This window comes from Meleagris gallopavo, chromosome 20, assembly GCF_000146605.3.
Source record: "Meleagris gallopavo isolate NT-WF06-2002-E0010 breed Aviagen turkey brand Nicholas breeding stock chromosome 20, Turkey_5.1, whole genome shotgun sequence".
Lineage (NCBI taxonomy): Eukaryota > Metazoa > Chordata > Aves > Galliformes > Phasianidae > Meleagris > Meleagris gallopavo.
In genome coordinates this window covers 4,145,178-4,145,861 of record NC_015030.2, presented here as the reverse complement: position 1 = coordinate 4,145,861, position 684 = coordinate 4,145,178, and the positions used below count along the sequence as shown (strand labels likewise).

Genomic DNA, 684 nt, shown 5'->3' with positions numbered 1-684 from the left:
CGGCCATCCAGCACGGCCCCGTCCATCGCGTCCATCGCATCCTCGGCGTCGCGTTTGTCGTGGAAGCGGACGAAAGCGAAGCCGCGGCTCTCTTTTGTGTAGCGGTCCCGGGGGATGTAGACGTCGCCCACCCGGCCGTACTTCTCGAAAACCCTCCGGAGAGTGTCCGGGGACGTCCGGTAGGTCAGGTTGTCCACCTTGAGGGACGTCATGCCCTCCACGTCTGGCGGAGGGCGCCCGTAGCTCATGGCGGGCTGTAGCCCCCCGAGGGGCGGCGGCGGCTGAGGAGAAGAAACCCGAGGGAAGGGAGGAGAATTTGGAGGCGGCGCGGCCCGGAGCGGGAAGCGCCTCACACGGGAGGAGGAGCGCCGGAGCGACGGCCGCGCAGAGTCCAGAAAGGAGAGCTACAGGGCATAGGGAAAAGCCGCAGGGTCCTCAGCGGGGAGGGAAGGAGCAGGCACCCACCTTCGGGCTCTGAAAAAAGGACGAGGCCTAAGGCCGCAACGGAGACGCAGCACCCGAACCACCCGCCCAGCCCGCGGCCGCGAGAAAATGAGCGGGGCGCCGCCCGCGCGCGCCTACTTAACGCTACAAAATGGCCGCCGCTGCCCCGGAAGTGAAAGTGCTTCAGGCGCGCGGTGGGGCGCAAACCGGAAGCGACTGCGCAGCTTTTAGCTCAGATTT

At 67.1% G+C, this 684-nt stretch overlaps 1 protein-coding gene across 1 annotated transcript in view; it reads right to left on the bottom strand.

The window, feature by feature from the left end:
• Nucleotides 1-598, bottom strand: part of SRSF2 (serine and arginine rich splicing factor 2) — a 3,961-nt gene extending 3,363 nt beyond the window's left edge. The window contains exon 1 of the mRNA XM_019621603.2: nt 5-598. Within this exon, the coding sequence (XP_019477148.1) occupies nt 5-248 (244 nt within the window). The 5' untranslated portion in view covers nt 249-598. The remainder of the gene's footprint in view (nt 1-4) is intronic.
• Nucleotides 599-684: the final 86 nt, after the last annotated feature.